At 42.1% G+C, this 25,017-nt stretch overlaps 1 protein-coding gene across 3 annotated transcripts; it reads right to left on the bottom strand.

Annotated features, from left to right (window-relative positions):
* Positions 1 to 12,680: 12,680 nt before the first annotated feature.
* On the bottom strand, positions 12,681 to 22,536 carry LOC110501869 (cyclin-T2). 3 transcript variants are annotated; one of them, XM_021579717.2, is made up of 10 exons: positions 22,326 to 22,535; positions 21,625 to 21,706; positions 21,409 to 21,537; positions 21,029 to 21,089; positions 19,120 to 19,182; positions 18,429 to 18,474; positions 15,938 to 16,101; positions 15,687 to 15,757; positions 14,379 to 15,534; positions 12,681 to 14,272 (listed from the first exon to the last, which is right to left on the bottom strand). In XM_021579717.2, exons 1-10 carry the CDS (start codon positions 22,481 to 22,483, stop codon positions 14,205 to 14,207), a joined length of 1,998 nt encoding a protein of 665 aa, XP_021435392.2. In that variant the 5' UTR covers positions 22,484 to 22,535; the 3' UTR covers positions 12,681 to 14,204. The 3 variants fall into 3 exon arrangements, 2 of the variants coding, with proteins under 2 accessions (XP_021435392.2, XP_021435393.2); XM_021579718.2 differs by lacking the exon at positions 12,681 to 14,272 and having other exon boundaries at positions 15,027 to 15,534; positions 15,687 to 15,734; positions 22,326 to 22,536; XR_005038836.1 differs by lacking the exons at positions 12,681 to 14,272; positions 14,379 to 15,534; positions 15,687 to 15,757 and having other exon boundaries at positions 15,964 to 16,101; positions 18,065 to 18,474; positions 22,326 to 22,536.
* Between the last annotated feature and the right edge of the window lie 2,481 nt (positions 22,537 to 25,017).

The following is a 25,017-nucleotide window of genomic DNA, read 5'->3' as shown; positions in this document are numbered from 1 at the left end:
AGCTGTTCTGGATGACTGTATGATCACGCTCTCGGTAGCCGATGTGAGCAAGACCTTTAACATTCACAAAGACCTTCAACATTCACAAAGCCACGGGGACAGATGGATTACCAGGACGTGTACTCAAAGCATGCTCGGACCAACTGGCAAGTGTCTTCACTGACATTTTGAACATCTCCCTGACTGAGTCTGTAATACCAACATGTTTCAAGCAGACCCTAATAGTCCCTGTGCCCAAGGAAGCAAAGGTAACCTGCCTAAATGATTACCGCCCGTAGCACTCACGTCAGTAGCCATGAATCTTTGAAAGGCTGGTAATGGCTCACATCAACAGCATCCTCCCGGATCCCCAAGACACACTCCAATTCGCATACTGCCCCAACAGATCCAAAGCGAGACCACACAGACCTCGAGAGTTCGGTTCGCTTGATTTCCGTGGACCAGTTCTCTTATTTAAGACTATGTGAACGCAAAGCTCCCCAGGTTCACTTGTCATTATTCCAGCATCACACACTAAACTACTGCAGCACTGTTTCCCCTGCTATAACCCCTCACATTGGTGCCACAAAAGGGAGATGATGATGTGCAGGTTCTCTGAATTAAATGTGTGCTGTTTTTGGATATTGATTAGCGATTGTCAAGGGCACACAGACATTCCAAAATGTGTGGAGTTTTTAGTTCCAGTGGGGTGATGAGAGTATTGTACTATGGTAATTTCACAAGAGTAGTAGGATGGTTTAAAGAGGTCTAGATATTTGAGTCAGGACAGCTAATCAGCTGTACCAGTGATTGTCTGAGACGGGAGTTTGTTTTACCGCTCGTGTTGTTATTCAGGATTTGGACCAAGGTGGTCATGAGCTGCAGCTCGCCATCTCGCTGGTCTAAAGGAAGATGAGTTTATTTCTTCCCCTCGTGTTGAGGTTAAAATTTCCAACAATTTCAAACATGTTGCTCTCGTTTCCTGGTCTGATGTTCATTTCGTTACCAAACCTTTTATGCACTCTGGCCGAAAAGGGCGGTTCCATCAGTGTGACACGCTCTCTGACATCATCGTGGCGTGGCTACTTATACACAGATTATAGTGAATAGATTCTCTTATACCTCATAAAGTCAAATTCCTATCTTAACAAAAATACTTTCATTTTTCCCATTCTATATGCACAATGTATTGGATGAAAACTTCACAGATAAACTGGATATACTTTCCAAGTTACAGTATTTTGTCCACCCAGTTTTTAATGACATCACAAAATGAAAAACAATATGGCATTAGTTTTCTATAGCTCCCCACTAACCAGTCCCCACATGCTTATGTTTGAATTATTGTCCCAGTATTCACGTTTGACCGTGTTAGAGTATCGCTGAAGAAAACTTCTGTGAAACAAAGAACATTCCTTGGGTTAAATCCTGGAAGGGGAGAGAGTTTCCTTCTCCTGTAATCTACAACATGGGTGAGAGAGTGCCCATTGCCAAGCTGATCTGACCCATTCTGATCCTCACAGGACAGTCATGACATATTATTATTATATATTTTTTTATACGGCTAGCCAGGGGCACACTCCAACACTCAGACATCATTTACATGTTTAGTGAGTCCGCCTGATTCGATGCAGTAGATGACCAGGGATGTTCTCTTGATAAGTGTGTGAATTGGACCATTTTTCTGTCAAGTACTTTTGGGTGTCAGGTACAATGTTTTCTGCCGGAATGTAGTAAATTAAAATTTTAGTTGAGTAACGATAGATACCCAAGGAAAATACTTAAGTAGTACTTTAAAGTATTTTTCTTAAGTACTTTGTACCACTGATCTTTAATCAGGTCAACATTCGCAAAGGCCACAGGGTCGGACGGTATTCCTTTGCGCGTTCTCAGAGCTTACGCAGAAAAGCTGGCAGGCATATTCAGGTCAACCTCTCTTTGTCCCCGTCTGTAATCCCCACATTTCAAGCTGACCATCATCATTGCTGTTCCCATGAACTCTAAGGTTATCTTCCACAATGACTACCGCCCTGTAGCACTCTGTCGTGTCTTTGGCTATGCCGGATTAAGTGATATGACATGCTATTCTATAAAATCATTTCTCCGTAATGAATATTACTTGATTGAGCTAATCATGTAAATGTAATTAACTAGAGAGTCGGGCACCACAAAATAATATTTATAGAGCTGTTATCTTCCGAATAAACTCTTAAAGACCTAGTAATATTTTACATCAATAGCAGTCAATATTAATCGTCATCTTAATTCAGTCTCATCTGAAAGTTGTAAATTCTTGGTTATCTGCACGAACCCTGGCTAACAAGTTGAATCAGCAATACAAAATTGGGTTTAATTATTTATTTACTAAATACCTAACTAATCACACAGAATTACACATACACATATTTAAATCATAACTTGATTACAAATTACGTCATAAAGGAAAAGGGGAAAGTAAAGGGGCTGAATAATTTTGCACGCCCAATTTTTCAGTTTTTGATTTGTTAAAAAAGTTTGAAATATCCAATAAATGTCGTTCCACTTCATGATTGTGTCCCACTTGTTGTTGATTCTTCACAAAAAAATACAGTTTTATATCTTTATGTTTGAAGCCTGAAATGTGGCAAAAGGTCGCAAAGTTCAAGGGGGCCGAATACTTTCGCAAGGCACTGTATGTTCAGTTGGTCGGATTACCAGAATATAGTTCATTTCCCCCCACCTTCTGATGTTCCCAGAATCTCTATGTTAACCAAGGGGTTTTGCAAATGTAACATCAGTAGGGTAGAGAGAGGAAAAAGGGGGGAAGAGGTATTTATTCATAAACCTACCCCCAGGCCAACGTCATGACAACTCACATCTGTAATCATGAAGAGCTTTAAAAGGCTGGTTATGGTACACATCAACTCCATCATCCCAGACACTCTAGACCCACTCCAATTTGCATACCGCCCCAATAGAGCCATAGAAGAAGAAATCTCTATTGCACTCCACACTGACCTAGATTAGAGGAATACCTCTGTGAGAATGCTGTTCATTGACTACAGCTCAGTGTTCAACACCATAGTCCCTTCCAAGCTCATCACCAAGCTTTGGAACCTGGGAATGAACACTTCACTCTGCAACTGGATCATGGACATCACCTCTACCACACTGACCCTCATCATGGGGGCCCCACAGGGGTATGTGCTTAGTCTGCTCCTGTCCCCCCCCCCCCCCCCCCCCCCCCCCCCCCCCCCCCCCCCTTGGTGTGGCTTCATGACACTGATAGCAAGAGCAGCTGCTCAACGATTTCATGGCTCCAATGTAGTTCCACCTCAGATACCACCAAAACATCAGCTTTGCGGGTTGATCTGAGTGAATCTAGGCCTAAGTGTATTCAGGTGTGTTGGGGCGTGCCCACTAATTGGCCACGACTGATCTTAATGAGTGCTTCTGTCCTTTGAAATGGGGTCTGTTTGAATAGACAAAAATGAACAGCTTTGCGTAATAAAAAAAACATAGCATGCCAGCTCCATCCTGGTGGCTCAGTGCACTAATTACATTAATAGAGAAGATAACAGTTTTAATCTCACTGATGCTGTGTCACAATAAAACATAGGACATATGGGAGTTATTTTCCTATCTGTGCTTGGTGATTGGACAAAGTTTACTCAAAATAAGTTAGCAGTCTTATTAAAAGTCTTGAAACAATTCAGTGAAATTTAAGGAAGTTATTCCAAAACCTCCAAACACCTTTCATTTCTGTTCTCAAAACTTTAATAAAACCTCCCAGGAAAACGGAACCAGAGTAAAACATTCTCAGAACCTCCCTGCAACCTAAAAATACATGTTTTTAGAACATTACCAAAAATGTCATTAAAAGTAACTATGTTTGGACTTTTAGGAAACTGTTCTGTTAAAGTAATGAAATACATACATACATACAGTTGAAGTCAGAAGTTTACATACACCTTAGCCAAATGCATTTAAACTCAGTTTTTCACAATAACTGACATTTAATCCGAGTAAACATTCCCTGTCTTAGGTCCGTTAGGATCACCACTTTATTTTAAGAATGTGTAATGTCTGAATAATAGTAGCGAGAATGATTTATTTCAGTTTTTATTTCTTTCATCACATTCTCAGTGGGTCAGAAGTTTATATACACTCAATTAGTATTTGGTAGCATTGCCTTTAAATTGTTTAACTTGTGTCAAACGTTTCGGGTAGCCTTCCACAAGCTTCCCACAATAAGTTGGATGAATTGTGGGTCATTCCTCCTGGTAGAGCTGGTGTTAATGTGTCAGGTTTGTAGGCCTCCTTGCTCGCACACGCTTTTTCAGTTCTGCCCACAAATGTTCTATAGGATTGAGGTGAGGGCTTTGTGATGGCCATTCTTGACGTTGTTGTTCTTAAGCCATTTTGCCACAACTTTGGAAGTATGCTTGGGGTCATTGTCCATTTGGAAGACCCATTTGCAACCATTTTCAAGCTTTAATTTCCTGCAGCAAAGCAACATGATGCTGCCACCCCCGTGCTTCACGGTTGGGATGTTCTTCAACTTGCAAGCCTCCCCCTTTTTCCTCCAAACATAACGATTGTCATTATGGCCCAAGAGTTCTATTTTTGATTCATCAGACCAGAGGACATTTCGCCAAAAAGTACGATCTTTGTCCCCATGTGCAGTTGTAAAGCGTAGTCTGGCTTTTTTATGATGGTTTTGGAGCAGTGGCTTCTTCATTACTGAGTGGCCTTTCATGTTATGTCGATATAGGACTTGTTTTACTGTGGATATAGATACCTTTTGTACCTGTTTCCTCCAGCATCTTCACAAGGTCCTTTGCTGTTGTTCTGGGATTGATTTGCACATTTCGCACCAAAGTACGTTCATCTCTAGGAGACAGAACACGTCTCCTTCCTGGGCTGTATGACAGCTGCGTGGTCCCGTGGTGTTTATACTTGCATACTATTGTTTGTACAGATGAATATGGTATCTTCAGGCATTTGGAAATTGCTCCCAAGGATGAGCCAGACTTGTGGAGGTCTACAATTTTTTTCTGACGGCTGATTTTTTTTATTTTCCCATGATGTCAAGCAAAGAGGCACTGAATTTGAAAATAGGCCTTGAAGTACATCCACAGGTAAACCTCAAATTGACTCAAATGATGTCAATTAGCCTATCAGAAGTTTCTAAAGCCATGACATCATATTCTGAAATTTTCCAAGCTGTTTAAAGGCACAGTCAACTTAGTGTATTTAAACTTCTGAACAACTGGAATTGTGATACAGTGAATTATATGTAAAATATTCTGTCTGTAAACAATTGTTGGAAAAATGACTTGTGTCATGCACAAAGTAATGTCCTAACCGACTTGCCAAAACTGTGCCCACTGCCCATCACATTAGATGGAAAATGAGCTGCTCTTCCTAACCTCCTGCCAAATGTATGACCACCTTAGAGATACATATTTCCCACGGATCACAGGGACTCACAAGGAATTAGGCTGTTAGGGGCGGTGGGTTAGTGGTTAGAGCGTTGGGCCAGTAACCGAAAGGTTGCTGGATCGAATTCCCGAGCTGACGAGGTAAAAATATGTAATTCTGCCCCTGAACAAGGCAGTTAACCCACCGTTCCCCGGTAGGCTGTCATTGTAAATACGAATTTGTTCTTAACTGACTTGCCTAGTTAAACAAAGGTAAAACAATATATAAATATATTAGGTGAAATACAGCAGTGTGCAATCACAGCAGCAAGATTTGTGGCCTGTTGCCATGAGAAACAGGAAACCAGTGTGTAGAGAGTAAGGGAGACACTTAACAGCTAAGACCATTTTTATTTTGCCTTTATTTAACTAGGCAAGTCAGTTAAGAACATATTCTTATTTTCAATGACTGCCTAGGAACAGTGGGTTAACTGTTCAGGGGAAGAACGACAGATTTGTACCTTGTCAGCTTGGGGATATGTTCTTGCAACACTTTAAGTTACTAGTCCAATGCTCTAACCACTAGGCTACGCTGCTGCCCCATTTACAAACCCCAATTTTGCCTTCAGTGGTCAGGGCTCAAGTGTGACATCTCACACTTCTCAAAACTATTTCCTACAGATCACACGGACCCACAAAACAAATAAAAAAATACTGCAGTGTGCCATCACAGTAGCAAGATATGTCTTGAGTGGTCAGGGGTCAAGCGTGACATCTCATACTTCTCTAAAAAGTGCTAATCATTATTGCTCCCTTACCTAATCCATGCACTGGGTTGTGGGGTATTAAAGACAATGCAATGCTAACTGGAGAAAATAGCACAACACATGATTGTGTGGTTCATGTTGCTTGCGATGCCAGGGGCGTGAGTTTGGTTCTAGCTGGGCCCCCCATGTTTAAATATATGCACACACTACTGTAAGTAATATAAAATTGCTTAATTGAATTCACACGTGTATCAAAGCTGGGACCGAGAGACTGAAAAATAGCTGAAATCTCAAGGCCATCAGACTGTTACACAGCCATCACTAACACAAGAGTGGCTGCTGCCTACATACAGACTTTAGATCATTGGCCACTCTAACACATGGACCAATAGTCACTTTAATAATGCCACTTTAATAATGATGTTTACATATCTTGCATTACTCATCCCATATGTATATACTGTATTTTATACCATCTACTGCATCTTGCCTATGCCGCTCGGTCATTGCTCAGCCATATATTTATATGTACAGTGCCTTGCGAAAGTATTCGGCCCCCTTGAACTTTGCGACCTTTTGCCACATTTCAGGTTTCAAACATAAAGATATAAAACTGTATTTTTTTGTGAAGAATCAACAACAAGTGGGACACAATCATGAAGAAGTGGAACGACATTTATTGGATATTTCAAACTTTTTTAACAAATCAAAATCTGAAAAATTGGGCGTGCAAAATTATTCAGCCCCCTTAAGTTAATACTTTGTAGCGCCACCTTTTGCTGCGATTACAGATGTAAGTCGCTTGGGGTATGTCTCTATCAGTTTTGCACATCGAGAGACTGACATTTTTTCCCATTCCTCCTTGCAAAACAGCTCGAGCTCAGTGAGTTTGGATGGAGAGCATTTGTGAACAGCAGTTTTCAGTTCTTTCCACAGATTCTCGATTGGATTCAGGTCTGGACTTTGACTTGGCCATTCTAACACCTGGATATGTTTATTTTTGAACCATTCCATTGTAGATTTTGCTTTATGTTTTGGATCATTGTCTTGTTGGAAGACAAATCTCCGTCCCAGTCTCAGGTCTTTTGCAGACTCCATCAGGTTTTCTTCCAGAATGGTTCTGTATTTGGCTCCACCCATCTTCCCATCAATTTTAACCATCTTCCCTGTCCCTGCTGAAGAAAAGCAGGCCCAAACCATGATGCTGCCACCACCATGTTTGACAGTGGGGATGGTGTGTTCAGCTGTGTTGCTTTTACGCCAAACATAACGTTTTGCATTGTTGCCAAAAAGTTCAATTTTGGTTTCATCTGACCAGAGCACCTTCTTCCACATGTTTGGTGTGTCTCCCAGGTGGCTTGTGGCAAACTTTAAACAACACTTTTTATGGATATCTTTAAGAAATGGCTTTCTTCTTGCCACTCTCCCATAAAGGCCAGATTTGTGCAATATACGACTGATTGTTGTCCTATGGACAGCATCTCCCACCTCAGCTGTAGATCTCTGCAGTTCATCCAGAGTGATCATGGGCCTCTTGGCTGCATCTCTGATCAGTCTTCTCCTTGTATGAGCTGAAAGTTTAGAGGGACGGCCAGGTCTTGGTAGATTTGCAGTGGTCTGATACTCCTTCCATTTCAATATTATCGCTTGCAGTGCTCCTTGGGATGTTTAAAGCTTGGGAAATCTTTTTGTATCCAAATCCGGCTTTAAACTTCTTCACAACAGTATCTCGGACCTGCCTGGTGTGTTCCTTGTTCTTCATGATGCTCTCCGCACTTTTGACGGACCTCTGAGACTATCACAGTGCAGGTGCATTTATACGGAGACTTGATTACACACAGGTGGATTGTATTTATCATCATTAGTCATTTAGGTCAACATTGGATCATTCAGAGATCCTCACTGAACTTCTGGAGAGTTTGCTGCACTGAAAGTAAAGGGGCTGAATAATTTTGCACGCCCAATTTTTCCGTTTTTGATTTGTTAAAAAAGTTTGAAATATCCAATAAATGTCGTTCCACTTCATGATTGTGTCCCACTTGTTGTTGATTCTTCACAAAAAAATACAGTTTTATATCTTTATGTTTGAAGCCTGAAATGTGGCAAAAGGTCGCAAAGTTCAAGGGGGCCGAATACTTTCGCAAGGCACTGTACATATTCTTATTCCATCCCTTTACTTAGATTTGTGTGTATTAGGTAGTTGATGTGGAATTGTTAGATTACATGTTAGATATTACTGCACTGTCGGAACTAGAAGCACAAGCATTTCGCTACACTCACAATAACATCTCATACCATGTGTATGTGACCAATAACATCTGCTAACCATGTGTATGTGACCAATAACATTTGCTAACCATGTGTATGTGACCAATAACATCTGCTAACCATGTGTATGTGACCAATAACAACTCGTACCATGTGTATGTGACCAATAACATCTGCTAACCATGTGTATGTGACCAATAACATCTGCTAACCATGTGTATGTGACCAATAACATCTGCTAACCATGTGTATGTGACCAATAACATCTGCTAACCATGTGTATGTGACCAATAACATCTGCTAACCATGTGTATGTGACCAATAACATCTCGTACCATGTGTATGTGACCAATAACATCTCGTACCATGTGTATGTGACCAATAACATCTGCTAACCATGTGTATGTGACCAATAACATCTCGTACCATGTGTATGTGACCAATAACATCTCGTACCATGTGTATGTGACCAATAACATCTCGTACCATGTGTATGTGACCAATAACATCTCGTACCATGTGTATGTGACCAATAGAATTTGATTTGATTAAAAGTCTGAAAAATGTATGTTTTTCCTAAAACGTTAAATCGGAGGCTCAAAGGTGTTTTCTCTAAGGGGGGAGAGTTATCTAGAGAATAGTGTGTATATTATAGGAAGAGGAGGATGGTGATAGGGGAGAAAAAAGGCCACATTCTCAATGTGTGACGTCAAGTCTCAGATAGAGGCAGTGAAAGAGAGAGCATGTGTGTGCATGCCCTGTGTCTGTGTAATAATAATCATAGATGGGTGACTATATTTGTCCTATTTCAAACAATCATGAAAATCTTATATGGCAGAAGATTATTTGTACAAGCTAAGATTTTGTATGTCAGTGGTGTATTTGTATGTGTTCATTTAATTACATTGTTTTTTATGTTGACTAACAAAAATAAAAACAATGAAGGAAATAAGGTCATACTCTCAGCACATACTTTTCTTATATTCATAGATGAATCTTATACTTTGTCTCAAATATATCATACCGTATCTTTGTAGGAAATTCATCACAATCATGTATGTCATAAGGCATAGAAGTTAAAACATATACTGTACACTACATGACCAAAGGTATGTGGACACCTGCTCATCGAACATCTCATTCCAAAATCATGGGCATTAATATGGAGTTGGTCCCCCTTTGCTGCTATAACAGCCTCCACTCTTCTGTGGAAGGCTTTCCACTAGATGTTGGAACATTGCTACAGGGACTTGCTTCCACTCAGCCACAAGCGCATTAGTGAGGTCCGGCACTGATGTTGGGCGATTAGGCCTGGCTCCCTGTCGCCGTTCCAATTCATCCCAATGGTGTTCGATGGGGCTGAGTTCAGGGCTCTGTGCAGGCCAGTCAAGTTCTTCTCCACTGATCAACAAACCATTTCTGTATGACCTCTCGTTGTGCACGGGGTCATTGTCATGCTGAAATAGGAAAGGCACAAAGTTGGAAGCACAGAAACGTCTAGAATGTCATTGTATGCTGTAATATTAAGATTTTCCTACACTGGAACGAAGTGGCCTAGCACAAACCATTAAAAACAGCCTCAGACCATTATTCCTCTTCCACCAAACTTTAAGTTGGCACTATGCATTGGGGCAGGTAGCGTGCTCCTGGCATCCGCCAAACCCAGATTTGTCCGTGGGACTGCCAGATGAAGTGCGATTCATCACTCCAGAGAACGTGTTCTCACTGCCCCAGAATCGAATGGCGGCGAGCTTTACACCACTCCAGCCAACGCTTGGCCTTGCGCATTGTGACCTTAGGCTTGTGTAAGGCTGCTCGGCCATGGAAACCCATTTCATGAAGCTCACGACGAACAGTTATTCTGATGTTGCTTCCAGAGGCAGATTGGAACACGGTAGTTGAGTCACAACCGAAGAGACGATTTTTACACACGCGCTACAGCACTCAGCGGTCCCGTTCTGTGAGATTGTGTTCTACCACTTCGCAGCGGAGTCATCATTGTTCCTTTCCACTTCACAATAACAGCACTTACAGATGACCAGGGCAGCTCTAGCGTAACCGATGTGAAACGGCTAGCTAATTAGCGGGGTGTGCGCTAGTAGCGTTTCAATTGGTGACGTCACTTGCTGAGACCTTGAAGTAGTTGTTCCCCTTGCCCTGCAAGGGCCGCGGCTTGTTCCCCTTGCTCTGTTGCGTGATGGGTAACGAAACTTCGAGGGTGACTTGTCCATGTGCAGAGGGTCCCTGGTTTGAGCCGAGGTGAGGGACGGAAAGCTAAACTGTTACATTGATGCTGTTGACCAGGATGACTGGTTGCTGCGGAAAAGGAGGTCAAAAGGGGGGTGAGTGTAACCGATTTGAAATGGCTAGCTAGTTAGCGGGGTGCGCGCTAGTAGCGTTTCAATTGGTGACATCACTTGCTGAGACCTTCAAGTAGTTGTTCCCCTTGCCCTGCAACCGCAGCTTTTGTGGCGCGATGGGTAACGATGCTTCGAGGGTGACTGTTGTTGATGTGCGCCCCAACCTGGTTCGAGTCCAGGTTGGGGCAAGGAGAGGGACGGAAGCTAAACTGTTACACTAGCAAGACAGAAATTCGACAAACTGAGTGTCAGTGTTCTCCTTGCATTGTTCTAAATCTGTGTGAGGAGAGGCCCAATGCCTGACGGGGTCTCAGAGGACACCAAGGACTTTGTCTGTCTGACCAGGTGAGTTGATTTATGGTTCTGTACTTACAAGCAAAATACAATAATTTAAAGGAATAGTTCAACCAAAGAACTGTTTCCTTACCTCGAATGTAGTCTCTGGGTAAACAGAGATTGGAATCTACAGACTAAAGTAAAACAAACCGAGTGTGGATCCAAATTTCAGTAACTGTTAATTATGTCAATCTCTAGCGTAACCGATGTAAGTCAAACCAAGGTAAATGTGACGTCTCACCCAGTCAGTAAATCTTGAACTTGCAGCCAGGTTGAATAACATTCGGTCCTCTTTGCAGTGACCAGAAACAGCGCCCATCTGCTGAACACCTATTGGGCCACCCTTTCTTTCCCAAGGATGTCATCTTTGTTTAGAACCTACACAACGCTGTTTGTTGCTATTTCCTGAGTTCATTAAGAAGTGAAAAGCCGTAACGTCTATCAAGAATGTATATACACACCACCTTTCAGAAGTTGTTTAGGGTCCCTTTGAAATGTCCTCGTTCGTCCATTAAAATATCAAATTGATCAGAAATAAACGTGTAGACATTTAATGTTGTACATTACTATTGTAGCTGGAAATGGCTGATTTTTAATTGAATATCTATCTACATTAGGTGTAGAGGCCCATTATCAGCAACCATCACTCCTGTGTTCCAATGGCTACGTTGTGTTAGCCTTTTAGCTAATTCATCATTAGAAAACCATTCAGCAATTATGTTAGCACATATGAAAACTTGCTGATTAAAGAAGTAAAACTGGCCTTCTTTAGAAAAGTGGAGCATCAGCATTTGTGGGTTTCGATCACAGGCTCAAAATGGCCAGAAACAGTCCTTTCTTCTGAAACTCGTCAGTCTATTCTTGTTCTGAGAATTGAGTTTGTTTCTCAAATTAGACTAACGTACTTGTTCTCTTGCTCAGTTGTGCACCGGGGCCTCCCACTCTTTCTATCCTGGTTTAAGCCAGTTTGCGCTGTTCCTTGAAGGGGGCAGTACACAGTGTTGTACGAGATCTTCAATTTATTGCATGGAATAGCCTTCATTCCTCAGAACAAGAATAGACGGATGTGTTTCAGAAGAAAGGTCTTTGTTTCTGGCCATTTTGAGCCTTTAATCGAAACCACAAATGCAGATACTCAACTAGTCTAAAGAAAGACAGTTTTTTTTAAGCTGTGGTAACATAATTGCAAAAGGCTTTAAAAATGATAAACTTGGATTAGCTAACAATGTGCAATTGGAACACAGGAGTGGTGGTTTCTTATAATGGGCCTATGTAGATATTCCATAAAATTTCCAGCATTAAATGTCTACACTGAGTTTCTGATCAATTTGATGTTATTACAAAACCAAAGACATTAAGTGACCCCCAACTTTTGAACGGCAGTGTAAATCTGTCAAATTCGCATAATACACCGTATTTAAATTCCTTTTCAAATGTATTGCTTGAAACCTTTATCACCCTTGGAACAAGATCTTGCAGAGGATACAAATAGGGCATTTGTATAACATGTTGCTTCCATTCTCTTCATATAAACATACAGTACATACCAATCAATCATACAACATAGGTCAAGTTTTAAGGTAGTGTCAACCTTAGGATTTATTTGTAGAACTTAAATAAAATAATAAAACTAGTTGTCCAGATTTGCACTTGCCTTCTTGTTATCCAAACCACCATCTGTGCCCAAGAGTATAAGTACTGGTGGAACATAGCATCGTGGCCTCAATACCAACTGTCTGCACACTGAAATAAGAACTAACCAGTCAAAGAACAGTTCTTAGTTTGTGTCCACAATTGAGAACGATATCTGCCATATCCAGTAGGAAACTGACCCGTTGAGAAGCGGCACACGAGCCGCCGTACTGTATCAGCAACACTGACGGACCGTTGAGCCCAATAACCTGGCTACTCTTCTGCCACGTCACTGAACATTAACAATCCTACATTATTTACCATTACTGATTTACAGCTTTGCATCTATCGGCTACAGGGTCAAGCAACCATTTTATGTAAATGCACTTCACAGCAAAGGTTAGGCATGTAAACTATAGCACTAGTATTTACTGTCCTCGTGTCCTTAGTTTGTTTTTGTTGCGAGGCACAGCCTTTGGCATCCAGCTTTAGGTCATCTTGGAGGTCCCCCCTCCCCCAAAAAATAGTTGTACAAATTGCATGGCCTCTGACAACATGCCAGGTGGTTGGTACTGTTTGTAGGGTCTGCACTGGAGGAAATCCAGACCCTACAAAGGGATGGAAAGGTCGAAGGTCGAGTGCACTCTACCGGCAGCCATGCATAGTACAGGCTCTAAGCACAACAGTGGAACGCTGCAGTCAGAATCACCAATGATAGGACTCCTACATCAAGTTACAATAGTCTTTTTCTCCATCATATATAATATATATATATATATCTCATACTTACAAGCAGCTCCAAACCTGAGTATTTATGGTATAGCTTTTTAAACATACAAAAATGTATGTATATTTATCTCCACTTTCTGTAAACAGCAGTCTGCATTCTGCTTTATCCCTTTGATGATAGAAACATGCGGATCATCGATACAGTATTGAGTATTTAAAAAAACTAGTTCCAAAAAATAATGAAAAAATCCAGCTCCCATTGGCATGTTTGGCGTGCCTGGCCTTCCTTCTCTACTACCGACTGACAAGCCCTCCAGTCATAAGAGGACCGCTTGCCTTGTTTTCTCACTGGATTAGTTGTGGAAATGGAATTATTGAAAAGAAAATAAATTGCATCTTTCATGCCTTTTCAGTATACCTTTTTTCAACATTTAAACTAGGATGACCCCCTAACTCACGTCCACATTTCAAGACCCATCCAGAGAATATGGAGAGGACTAAGCAGCAGATACAGAAACAGGCAGGACTATACCAGCACTGCCAAGAGATCAGATGATCGGGAAGCATAATAATTATATTTTTGTCCTACACTTTGCTTTATATTTTTTTGCTTTTACCTTCCATTGCCTTGCTATAGAGGGTTCATGAGTTTATTCCTTTGGGCACTTAACAGGACATGGGAGCATGTCAAAAGTGTCTGTTTGATGCTGGCAGTACCCCAGCCGGCGACCTCAGGGCCGCGGCTCTCCACTGGCTTCTTGTCCAGTTTCACTAGGGTGCTGAGATGTCCGTAGCCCACCTGGTATGTGACAGGGGGAGGAGGGGGAAGGGAAGGTTAAAACCAGAGCTGTGAGACGACACACACTGTGACTGCAGCTGAACAGAGGAACAATGAGAGGAACTACCTGCGCCGCCCTTGGAGCTTTTGCTCGTTTTGGAGGAGTGGTGGTTGTGGCCGGCAACGTTGGGGTGTGCCCTCTTGCGGGAGGAACTGGAAACAGAAGCAAGGGCCGGGCCCGCCAACCCCTCAACGTTCCCTAGCCCCAGGGGGCTCCGGAGGAGGGCCGGCCCGACACCTGCTGGCCCCTCAAGGCCCCCTCGGCCATTGCCGCTGTGCTGTGCTGCGTGGAGCTGAGAGTGTCCGTGCTGCTTGTGGTGGCGGTGGGCAGACTGGTCCCGATGCTTCTCCTTGCTCACCAGCGGGCTGGAATGTTTGCTTTTGGGCCCACCCTCATCAGAAGAGCTGTGGCGCTCAGAGGACACCTTGATTTTCATCTTCAGCTCCTCTTTGCTGGCCATGCCCCCCTGAGAAGGAACTGGGAGGCGGAGTTTGAGTGAGCCCCCCTTGTCCCGTTTGTCAGAGGGGAGCCTGTCTTGGCCTAAAACGGCCAGCTTCATTTTAAGAGGAGATGAAGTGGTGCCGCTGCTGCTGCTCCCTGGGTTAGAGTGGGGCTGCATGTGTTTCCTGTGGTCTGACTGGACAGAGGGTATATAGGCATCCCTGCCCTCAGGCTCCATAGCCTGCTGCTCTGTCTGTTTGCGTTTCTGCTGCACCGCCAGCTCGGCAGCGTGCTTCTCTCTGTATTTGTCCAGGGACATTTTCTGGGCAGGCGGGGGCTGCTGTTGCTGCTGCTTTCCCCCCCCCGCTACAGCCTTGTGTTCATGTTTAATAGGGTTGAACTCCATGGTCTTATCTGGTCTGTGTGGGTTCAGAGAGCCATGCTGCAGAGACAGTGAAGCCCCCTGTTGGAGGCCTAGTGTATCTGTTTTGAGGGAATAGCCTCCTCCCTCCGAGCGACCCCCCATGTCCTGGGGCCAGTCGCTGGGGGCAGTGAAGGTGTAGGAGCTGCCCTGCATGGAGGCGATGGAGTCCAGGGAGAGGGGTCCACTGGCGTGACCCGGCAGTGGGACAGGGAACGAGGAGGCGGCTTTGGAGAAGGCTGAGTTGGAGACCCCAGGGATGCCGTCTCCCAGGGAATGTTCGTGGACCAGGGAGGGTCCTGGGTAGGGGTCGTTCGCCTGAGAGCCATCTCCCTTGGGCTTCTTGGCAGCTTGTGTGGCCTGGCATGGGGGAGAAGAGAGAATGATGACGTGGTAGTAAAGAGCATGAAACTACACTGAAATAAAAATCAGCAGACATCAAGGACAATCTACAAATGTCTAGTCAGTGAGAGGTCTTAATGATGATTCGACGGAGAATAACTTCTGCTTACCCTCCAGTTCCGTATCCTCTTCAATCTGCTCGGCGTCTTCTCCAGAATCTGAAGGAAGTCGTGTGTCAGTTCTGAAGGACAGGACACTTGGTTTTAACACCTAATATAAAATGGCAATAATAACATACACCCACACATTTCTCATCGACGAAAAACAAAACGATTCTCCCAAACTGAAACATTGTAACTAAGCATTCTGCATGTCTTTCCGACTACGAGCGTGAACTAATGAACTATAATCTAAGAGTCACCATCGAGAAGCTCCAGCGTGACAGAGTTGTCCACGTACTCCCACCAGTGTTTCCCGTCAGTGGAGACGGGGATCTCCCAGTTGGACCATTTACAGGCCAGGTGGATGCAGACGCAGGCGATGACTGTGGGCTTGTGCTGCAGGCAGAACGTGGTGAGGTGGAGGCTGCGCAAGGAGAGGCCGGAGCGTAACGACAGGTCACATGGAGAAGAGGGAAGAGAAGAGGGGGCAAACACGATAAGTCACAGGCGCTTTAGGCTGAGGTAAACCATAGTACACACAGTATTGAGAACAGAAGAAGCATTGCAAAATAAATGTTATCATTGACACAGTTGCACACTTAACAAAAGAACAAACAATTACTGCCATGCAGAATAGATCAGGAGTCAGTTTCACGTTGTGGCTACCATCCTAGTGTTTACCAAAAGCAGCTGCAGATATAGCAATAACTTCAAATTCAAATAAAGACTAGTAGTTTTTTTGTTGGGAATGTGACCCAATTTCACCATTCATTAAAGAAATCCACCACCAATAAATAACACTGGGTCAACATTTTATGGTCCCGTATAAAATCAGCTTGCAGTAAATTCAAAAGATCCACTCATTTACACTAACTGGTTGTGGTGAGAAACACACGGAAATGTCTTCTAGTCAACCGTAATCCAAGTTGACTCAAGTTCTTTACAACTCAAGTTATGTAGAAATAGATTACGCTACAATATTGAACCTTGAACGAGTTAAAAAAAAGAAAAGGGCCAGAGAGCTAGATAGTCTTCCATTTGAAATACCATGGTAAAAGCTCGATGGTAACCTTGTGCCACAATAAGTTAAATGCCTGGACATAATGCATATTAAAAGTAGAATATTTTAATCTCCCGTATCACTGCGCTGCCTGAGACTAGTCCACACAAACCTGAAACTGAGACTAGTCCACACAAACCTGAAACTGAGACTAGTCCACACAAACCTGAAACAGACTAGTCCACACAAACCTGAAACTGAGACTAGTCCACACAAACCTGAAACTGAGACTAGTCCACACAAACCTGAAACTGAGACTAGTCCACACAAACCTGAAACAGACTAGTACACACAAACCTGAAACTGAGACTAGTCCACACAAACCTGAAACTGAGACTAGTCCACACAAACCTGAAACTGAGACTAGTCCACACAAACCTGAAAAACATCAAATCTAAAAAGTATTCACCACGGTGACTGTAACCCTAATAGAATCCAAACCATAGAACACTAAAACATATATTCCCATTCAAGTCAATTATATTTCTAAAGACTTGGGTACCGTTTCCACTTTTTCCCCTCACTGTTTAGTCTACAGGGTACGGTCAAGTAACCATGGCAAAATCTATTTTTATGACCCAAACAAGGCCTTTCTGAGGCTGGTCACAGAGTTCAGGCATTAAGCAATTCATCCTCTAATTACCATGATGTCTACGGCACAGCGTCAAGCTCTTTAATTCTGTTTACTGTTCGCCATAAGCCTCTCCAGTTCTAATGGGTCAAATGCAGAATGCCTTCTTTAGAACAGGCAGTTTTTGGAACACAATGTTGTCTTTAGCTCGATCATATTTGTATTTTTTTTTTAAACAAAAAAATTATAATTTTCATACGATTGCTGGATTGCGTTAGCAGCAGCTTAATTATGACCAGGCCTAACTTAAAAGCATTTATCAAGATCTGTGTCCAAACATTGTAGTTAGTTTTGAGGGTTTTTTTTGGCTATGGGAAACAAAAAAGCTATATTAAATCCCAACCCAACATGACATCATGGCAAAACTAACCCGTCAGGTCAGGAATATAAACTGTATGGTTGTTTGTAAGTAAAAATTCAAAAAACAAGACCAATACTTATGATGGACAGATATTTTGCAATACAATGAAATGGTGTATTAAAACATGCATTCTTCTCTTCAAATTCAAAAACATGACATTTGAGTAGCTCCTTAATGGGTTAACATCAAATTGTAATTAGCGCTTCCATTTCTGTTTTTTTGTCTTATATATATATATATATCTCTCATTACATGAAACATTTGCTCAACTGACTGAAAACGTTAACTGCGATTTTTTTAAAACAAATAAAAAAAGGAGGGTTCGCAGTACTTACCAGGACGACGTCTAGTTATGTTTACATCTGTGTAAACTTTAGCTGCTATTCAGGCTACCAAAGTCTCTTTTTTTAGACATATGCGCTTTTGCAACCGAGCAACCGTGAGGTTCAAGCCCACGACTACACTTCACATTGGGCATTCAACCCCACTGTGCCAACTCTGGTCCCTTGTACAATACACCGCACTGCGACCAGGGCCGGTACCGCCAACCACCCCACCCCGTGGGGGGGCTAGCGTCCCAGAAGCCATCGGCGCATAGAGGGCCGTTGGACACAGAAAGGGCACCCTGCTTACAGGAAGCTATAGTGTGCAGTAGTCACAGTGCAACAAAAAGGCAGGGAGGGGTGTCAGGATAACAACCTGTTGGTAGCCATGAAATAGGAAGTCTGTGCCAGATCCTTGCTTGCTGTAAGTGAAAGAGACAAGAGGGTTAAGGTTTTTGCCGACCAGTGTGCTCTGTTAGTAATTATAAGTTGACAAATGTTACCTTTAAAGGTAGACTCATCGATATGATGCAGATGCTAGGGGTGTGACTGTTCAAACGTTAACGAAATGAGGATCCGTAAGGCAAAAAAAAGAATCCCTAACCTCTTTCCGCAACAACAAATTTGTTGAAGCACGAGGCTCAACTTCGCCACTGTTTTGGTCCCGTGGCTACCACGTTCTAACAACGTGAAGGCAACCCGTGAGCATACGCAGATACTGTGTCACGCTGTGAGAGCCAAGTCTTGCATCTCACTATCTGCAGTGCTGCTCATTTCGTTGTGTCTACATTTAATGTACTGTACGTCATGTTTAGTGAAAACGCAAAGGTCAACAACAATTTGTTACACAATCATGTCAGCATTTATCCTTCCACACGACAAGAGGGTCATGGCTAGAAGCGATCCAGCTTTTACCTAACATGCTACGTTCATTTTCCTAACCTGCTGCTTAAGTTCTCATAAGCTGCTACGAAAAGTCAAATCTGATATTAATTTGACAAAACCTGGATCCCTTCTAGTAATGACCTGACTAGAGGGCATGAAAGAGCAAAGAAGGAAGCCTCTACCTCTCACTAGCTGGGAACATTTCACCACATCAGTGTGTGGATGTTCAATAGTTATTTCAAATCCTGAAACAAAATACACGACAGGTGAGTTTCAACAGTAACAGTTTGTCAACGGTGCATCAGCGTAATGTTCCATCAATGGCTCTTCCCCTCTATTCTTCAACACAAGAGCACAGTCAGGATTACATGTGGATTATGAAAGGCAGTTCCTCTTTCTTTACATCTAATTAAGGGTGAGTATATCGACGTTGTATAACAAAAATGGACGCAGATGGTGGCAACATAATTGGGAGTATTCCGTAGTTGTGGAGAGCACAAATTGGAACATGGATGGGACTGCTTTTTGCCAACATCTGAGATTCATCAAAAGAGACCATTTTGACCTGCAGTAATAGAATATTGGCATTGAGGATTGTTTGACGTTACCGTGACATACAGTGCATTCGGAAAGTATTCACACCCCTCGACCTTTCCCACATTTTGTTACGTTAAAACCTTATTCTAAAATGTATTAAATATAAACAGTCATTATAGAGTATTGTGTGTAGACTAAGCAAAACAGGTTTTAGATTTTTTTTAGCAAATGTATTACTAATAAAAAACAGAAATACCTATATTACATAACTATTCAGACCCTTTGCTATGAGACTCTAAAATGAGCTCAGGTGCATCATGTTTCCATTGATCATCCTTGAGATTTTTCCACAACTTGATTGGAGTCCACCTGTGGTAAATTCAATTGATTGGACATGATTTGGAAAGGCACACCCCTGTCTATATAAGGTCCCACAGTTGACAGTGGATGTCAGAGCAAAAACCAAGCCATAAGGTTGAAGGAATTGTGCGTAGAGGTCCCGAGACAGGATTGTGTCTAGACACAGATCTGGGGAAGGGCACCAAAACATTTCTGCAGCATTGAAGGTCCAAGAACACAGTGGCCTCCATCATTCTTAAATGGAAGAAGTTTGGAACCACCAAGACTCTTCCTCGAACTGGCCGCCTAGCCAAATAGAAGCAATCGGGAGAGAAAGGCATTGGTGAGGTGACCAAGAACCCGATGGTCACTCTGATTGAGCCCCAGAGTTCCTCGGTAGTCGCCAGACGGAAGCCACTCAGTAAAGGGCACATGACAGCCCACATGGAGTTTGCCAAAAGGCACCTAAAGACTCAGACCATGAGAAACAAGGTTCTCTGGTCTGATGAAACCAAGATTTAACTCATTGGCCTGAATGCCAAGCATCATGTCTGGAGGAAACCTGGCACCATCCCTACGGTGAAGCATGATGATGGCAGCATCATGCTGTGGGGATGTTTTTCAGCAGTAGGGATTGGGAGACAAGTCAGGATTGAGGGAAAGATGAACGGAGCAAAGCACAGAGATCCTTTATGAAAACCTGCTCCAGAGCGCTCAGGACCTCACCGGCGTGAAGGTTCACCTTCCAACAGGACAACAACCCTAAGCACACAGCCAAGACAACACAGGAGTGGCTTCGGGACAAGTTTCTGAATGTCCTTGAGTGTCTTTCGTGCTTCAACAAAGTACTGAGTAAAGGGTATGAAAACTTAAGCAAAAGTTATTTATATTTATATATATATATTTATATATATATATATATGCTAAAATTTCTAGAAAAATTGGTTTTTGTTTTGTCATTATGGGGTATTGTGTGTAGATTGAGGGGAAAAAAGCAATTTAAATCAAAATCAAATGCTGTAAAGTAATGAAATGTGGAGAAAGTCAAGGGGTCTGATACTTTCCGAATGCACTGTACCTGATTTAAATAACTGAAAAATGGAACACGAGGCAATTCATCAATGCCTGACAGCAACGGTCCAACAGAATATTCAAACATAACACTTTGTATACTGGATCAAGTTGTTGCTATACTCTCACTCAGTCATTACTTACCTAAAGTCTGCAGCACTATGGTTTCAAGTATCACCAGCTCTTGAGCTTGCTGGAGGTATGCCTGAAGTTCAATAGACAATCATTACATGACATGTGTAATGTGTCTATCGATACCCTATTCCAAAGTAACAGTATGGGTTATTTCTTAGTGCCAGTTGGTTTAAATGTAGTCTTGCTATTAGGAATAATATCACTAAGAACATGCCGAGACAGGACAGACATCCGTCTGACAAAGACTGCAAATTGCTTCTGTCATACTACTATCAGACTCAGCTTACATCTGGTGACACACCTCAAACTACACAAAAGCAGGTGTTGATGCTATTAACAAAAACAGGGAGAATAGCAAAACCTACAATACCCATAGTACCCAGACTTACATTACTCTTCGTATCAAGCGGGGCCTCTTGAGGGTTTAGACAAGCATGTGAAACCTTAATGACATGCTCCAGTTTCCGAGGTTGCTCTTCAACTTTTGCAGCTAGGAATAATGTGGTTGGAGAAATTATCTGTAACAGAAGATAATTAATTGCAATACATTGTGTAAACAGGTTGCATATTTAAGGAAAATACAGTCAGGCTGACTAAATACTTACATTTCTGTGGAATTTGGTGAAAGAGTGGTACATATAAAATCTATGCATGTAAACAATTGCTGTATTTATAGTAAGTTGTGAGCTGGAGAAAACGGGTTAAGGAATTCAAGTATGTTCAAATGTAATTTCAGTAAATACATAATTTGTTGTTGGGTAGATAACGCAACAGGGGAACCGTGCAAAAGAAAACGACAAGCCCAGCAATAATGCAGGTTCTTGCATTGCCATTGTTTGGGCCGTAACTAGACAGACAAACGCAATGCTGGTTTGCTAACGTTGGCAAAGGCATGCTGGGCAGCCGTCAATTGGCTATTCATAATAAAACAAAAAAACACACATCAACGTTAGCTAGTTAACACTTCAAGTAGGGGAACTAGCAGGGAAGATTAGTAAACTAAATGTTAGCTAGCTAACTTACTGCCAGGCTAACAGCATGCTAGTTGGCGCCAGATAGATGGCCTTCATGTTGTTGACGGATTATGTTTGCTAACTAGTCAATTTGGCTGTACCATTACTACACAACGCCGAATACATTAAAGCGACCACTGGCACATTTGTAATGTTCTGATATTACAAACTATGGCTACTAACTGTGTCCCCAGCTCCCACACACAGCACAGCACCCTTGGAAACGGGCCTACAAAGCACCATGTCTATACTCCTTCCTTCGACATGTCTGATGATGGTTTATAAAAGGATACACGTTGAGTCTCTGGCCCATATCTTGAATGAGGTTTGCCGCCTGCTGTCGGTAAGAAAGCTCTCTATCCGGCTCCACTCCCGTACGGCGGGACGGCGTGGCTTCAAGCTGCTCCCGGGTGAAAAACCATTTCGACGAGGATCCCCGGCACGCCGCCATAGCTCTCCAGCATTCGCACAGGACACCGATAACCGGATGGACGCAAGTACGCTGAAACCATGATCGTCACGTCCCGGAAACCACAATATTGTTTTTTTTTCTTCTTTGATATATTTTTTTAGGCACGGCCAAACCAACTAGTCAGGCTTTATCGCCACCATTCGCCCTGGATTGTGAACTTCACAGAATGCACAGACATCGCTACGCTATTTCCTGGTTGCTAGCTAAAATTATAATAAGATGTGTTCGAATACCCATACTAACATACTGTATACTACATACGTAATGAGTATATACTACATACTATTTGTTAATTTTAGTATAATGTAAACAAACGGTATCGTTTCAGTTGAGAGTACTAGCGCATCGCCTGTCTACCGGAAGCGGGTAACGTTGCTATGCAACCTATTGCTAGCTGGTTAGCATAACAACTTACTAGCTAAACATTTTACGATTTCGTAAAAAAAAGTCAAGCACCCAAGCTAACTGGCTAACGTTGGCTAGCTACGTGTTCTCGCGCTGACCATTTTACTCCCCCTTGCAGAGCTGATTAGACTGCTTTCGTGTTATCCAGAGCGTAGATGACTGTAACTGTGCTGCTGTCAACAATTTCATTACTCTTTGACCCCACCGGCCATATTCAACCTGTGTTGAGTGTTTGTAAATTCATCAGTTATTCTGCTGAGAGCGCTCTGAAATCGGAGTAGATAGCCATAATTAACAGTCTATTGAAACGCACAACGACTATACCACTTATCTAAGAATGATGTGAATAATCAAGCCAATGTACGTTGGGTAGTTAGACAGCAGATAGTTAATATACTGCCTGGCAAGTTTGATGTATTAGGTCACCGTACACAAATTGTCAGCCAACGTAACTTAACTTATTTGAAAAGTCATTACTTTATTACAGTTATCAACATTTTGTTAACATTTGTAATAATTAGTTAAAGCAATGAATTTGTATCCGCTCTCATTGGACTTCGCCTGCATATTTTCCGCCATTTTCTTCAAATCTGAAAACGTTGTGAAGCCACTCCCATTTTCTGAAGAATTGCAAAATGGGCCTTAAAAGCACGGAAATAGTGTCCACTGAATGAATACTTCGTATTTCCGCGAATTTAGTACGACATCCGGGAACCTTTGGCATACTAACTTGGCATACTAACTAATATCCATACAATGACCAAAAAGTATACTGTATACTTAATTCACGTCACTAATAGTGCGGTTAGTATGAGTATTCGAACACAGCTATAGTTTGCCTTTTTTCAGTTTATATGACAAAACAAGCTAGTGCAGAGAATCATTGTACCATCCAAACCGCTGAGAAAAAATATTTTCCAGAACCACAGATATTGCATTATCAGCTGTTTGAAGCTGGTGTGCAAAACGAAAGTAAAAGATGCAACAACAAAAAAAATGTAAGAACTGGAAGCAAAAAAATAGCGCACATAGAACAGATTTACAGCTTCTTAGACTTGCTTTCAATGAGACTGATAGATCTATAACTCATAGTTCTATGTGAATTTGGTCGGGTCGCCCAAAAAGTTACATATTGCAGCTTTAAAGCTAGAACCCTTAGATGCTACATCCGTTTTTGGACTTATAAATTAATGATATATACCCATTGTTTATTGAAGAATTTAACTTGTAAATGCCTCATGAGCTGTCTTACCACATGATAACCCAAAATATAAACTTGTTTTCCTCTAATGTTTGTAAACAATGCAAATGTAAAGACACTGTATAGCCTTAAAACATGGTTAAAACTATAATTTTGATATTATGGATGGTCAGTCCTTACATCGATAGCTATGTCTATGAAGTGTGGTTACATTTCTCCAGCCCCACCCCTCAGCTTTTTACCTAAAAAGGGTCGAGGAACCTTTGGATATTGTTTATTCTACTGACTGCCTCATTAAGAACACCCCTTTTAAAAAAAACATGTCAAAGACTCCATCCACTCGAGTCACAGACTGTTCTCTCTCCTATTGCACGGCAAGCAGTAACGATGCACTAAGTCTGGAACCAACAGGACTCTGAACTAGAGGTCGACCGATTAATTAGGGCCGATTTCAAGTTTTCATAACAATCGGAAATCTGTATTTTTGGACACCGATTTGGCCAATTTTTTATTTTATTTTATTTTTTAAACTCCTTTATTTAGCTTGGCAAGTAAGTTAAGAACACATTCTTATTTTCAATGACGCCTAGGAACGGTGGGTTAACTGCCTTTTTCAGGGGAAGAACGACAGATTTTTACCTTGTCAGCTCGAGGATTCAATCTTGCAACCTTACGGTTAACTAGTCCAACGCTCTAACCACCTGCCTTACATTGCACTCCACGAGAAGCCTGCCTGTTACGCGAATGCAGTAAGAAGCCAATGTAAGTTGCTAGCTAGCATTAAACTTATCTCATAAAAAACAATCAATCAATCAATCATTATCACTAGTTAACTAAACATGGTTGATGATATTTCTAGTTTATCTAGCGTGTCCTGCGTTGCATATAATCGATGCGGTGCGCATTC

Source organism: Oncorhynchus mykiss, chromosome 22 (assembly GCF_013265735.2).
Source record: "Oncorhynchus mykiss isolate Arlee chromosome 22, USDA_OmykA_1.1, whole genome shotgun sequence".
NCBI lineage: Eukaryota > Metazoa > Chordata > Actinopteri > Salmoniformes > Salmonidae > Oncorhynchus > Oncorhynchus mykiss.
Note: the sequence above shows the minus strand (reverse complement) of the source record. Positions and strands in the feature narration are given on the sequence as shown.

Coding starts and splice junctions, on each gene's coding strand:
- LOC110501869 (XM_021579717.2), bottom strand. CDS start 22,483: ATGGCGGCGTGCCGGGGATCCTCGTCGAAATGGTTTTTCACCCGGGAG. Junction 21,538..21,624: donor TCACCAAATTCCACAGAAAT/GTAAGTATTTAG, acceptor CTTCTGTTACAG/ATAATTTCTCCAACCACATT. Junction 16,102..18,428: donor TATTTCATGGCTACCAACAG/GTTGTTATCCTG, acceptor CTCCTTGCGCAG/CCTCCACCTCACCACGTTCT.